General features: G+C 42.4%; 1 protein-coding gene across 7 annotated transcripts in view; it reads right to left on the bottom strand.

Moving 5' to 3' along the window:
* Positions 1–1754, bottom strand: part of RAPGEF4 (Rap guanine nucleotide exchange factor 4) — a 337463-nt gene that overhangs the window by 28545 nt on the left and 307164 nt on the right. For all 7 annotated transcript variants that reach the window (XM_008064745.2, XM_008064747.2, XM_008064746.2 and 4 more), the window contains one exon: positions 1079–1176. In XM_008064745.2, coding sequence (XP_008062936.1) covers positions 1079–1176 — 98 coding nt within the window. The remainder of the gene's footprint in view (positions 1–1078; positions 1177–1754) is intronic.

Here is a 1754-nt window from a genome sequence, read left to right as displayed (position 1 = left end):
TGAAAAGGACTGTGAACAGATCCAGATTTGATAGCGCTGGCAATTGAGGAAAGGTGAGGATGTTCATGGACCAAAAGGGATGAGGGATTAGCAAGAGAATGGATGCCATGCTTGCTAAGTGCCTCTCCAAGTATGCTATTCAAGATATTATAAAAATTCGCCTGAGTTCACTAGAGAGCACAGCATGGCTCTCCCCAAACAGAAAATCAGGATTATAATGAGGCTAACACAAGCTCTAAAAAGTCCAAAGAGGAGAATCTTGATTTACCTATAAGGGCTGATTTGCATCACCTATGTAGTTAGTTAAACTCTCCCCCATATTGGATGCAGTTTACGTCCAGCTCTTGTTTTGCACTTTTCTCAGAAGAGAAGATCTGGGTGTCCAAAGACTGAACAAATGAGTTTTTCTACCCTCCAAGCCAGCACCACAGGCTTTCTAAGATACTCCGATAGCTAGCTACTCACCTTCATGCCTAATTTTTGTAGGATACATATAAATGAATGCCACCGCCTGCATAAAAGAGAGCAGACTACTCAATTATAAGCGTGGGCTAATTAGGTCTTTATTCACAGAAAGCTCTGTGTGGCTGGGAACAAGTGTTCTGAAGACGTAGGGAAATGTTCTGGCCTCTGGCATTTCCTATACAAGGCAGAAAGAGCGCTTTTAGGGAACAGCATTTCTCTTAGGCCAGATAGTGGCTTTGCCATCACGCAAAGGCGTCTGATCAATAGTCGTATCTTTCTTTAAAAAAAAAATTGTATTTGGGTGTATCCAGATTTTTAATATTAATATTTAAACTGAGGACATATCAATGAGGTGAATTATAACAAAGAGCTCTGAAAGCTGAATTATGCCCCAGTAGTGGTGCTATTTGGGTAATTTCCACAAGAGAAAATCTAAAACTCAGAGCATCTCAGACGAACACCTGAGGCTTACCCAATAGACCGCAGAAAAAGAGAAAGCTAAGTAGCATTCAAGATTTTGTAGCCACTAGGTTCAATGTGGGGCTGCAAAATGAAGCTCTAGACAAGTTTTTCTGATTACAGATGCTGCTCTGAGGAGGTCGTCCACACCTACCAGAGAATCGAATTGCTCTCGTGGGCAAGCAAACAGGCGTCCATTAATGGTGAGCGTCGTAAATACTGAAACATCATTAGGCTTGAGCACCACCTTTTCTGTGAACATAAAAAGCACGAGATTGCCTATTAAATACATCTGAGATTTGCTGCACTGCCCTAATCACACCAACAAATTGCCAGCTCAGTGAATTACTGGAACACGCAGAGAGACTGCACAAAATACAGTCCTGAAGGGACCCACTGAATAAAAACGGCCCAGCATCGATGCATCCCCGCGACACCCGGGATGCCATCACAAGTGACCACAAAGCAGAAATGGGAATGCCAGAGGGTCAATTCACCCAGTTCTGAGCTGCAACCACAATTACTATATATGAAAAACCGCACTTGCTATTTCTATAACAAGTTATGTTTCTAGATGTTAGCAATAACTCCCAGTACTTTGGACATGGAAAGATCATTTTTTAAGAAACGTAGGAGGTTTCTGAGCTCCTACATGATTTTAGATGCAAAATTTATTATTGTTTTTTCACTTATTCTCTGATTTGGAGGGCAATAGTGTGAACTAGATTAAGCCTCCTCCTACACTTAAAAAATTAGTTCGCCGGGCTCAGTGGCTCAGCCTGTAATCTCGCGCCTTTGGGAGGCTGAGGTGAGTGGATTGCCTGAGCCCG

This window comes from Carlito syrichta, unplaced genomic scaffold, assembly GCF_000164805.1.
Source record: "Carlito syrichta isolate Samal-C Ts95f unplaced genomic scaffold, Tarsius_syrichta-2.0.1 Scaffold307991, whole genome shotgun sequence".
Taxonomy (NCBI): Eukaryota; Metazoa; Chordata; class Mammalia; order Primates; family Tarsiidae; genus Carlito; species Carlito syrichta.
Note: the sequence above shows the minus strand (reverse complement) of the source record. Positions and strands in the feature narration are given on the sequence as shown.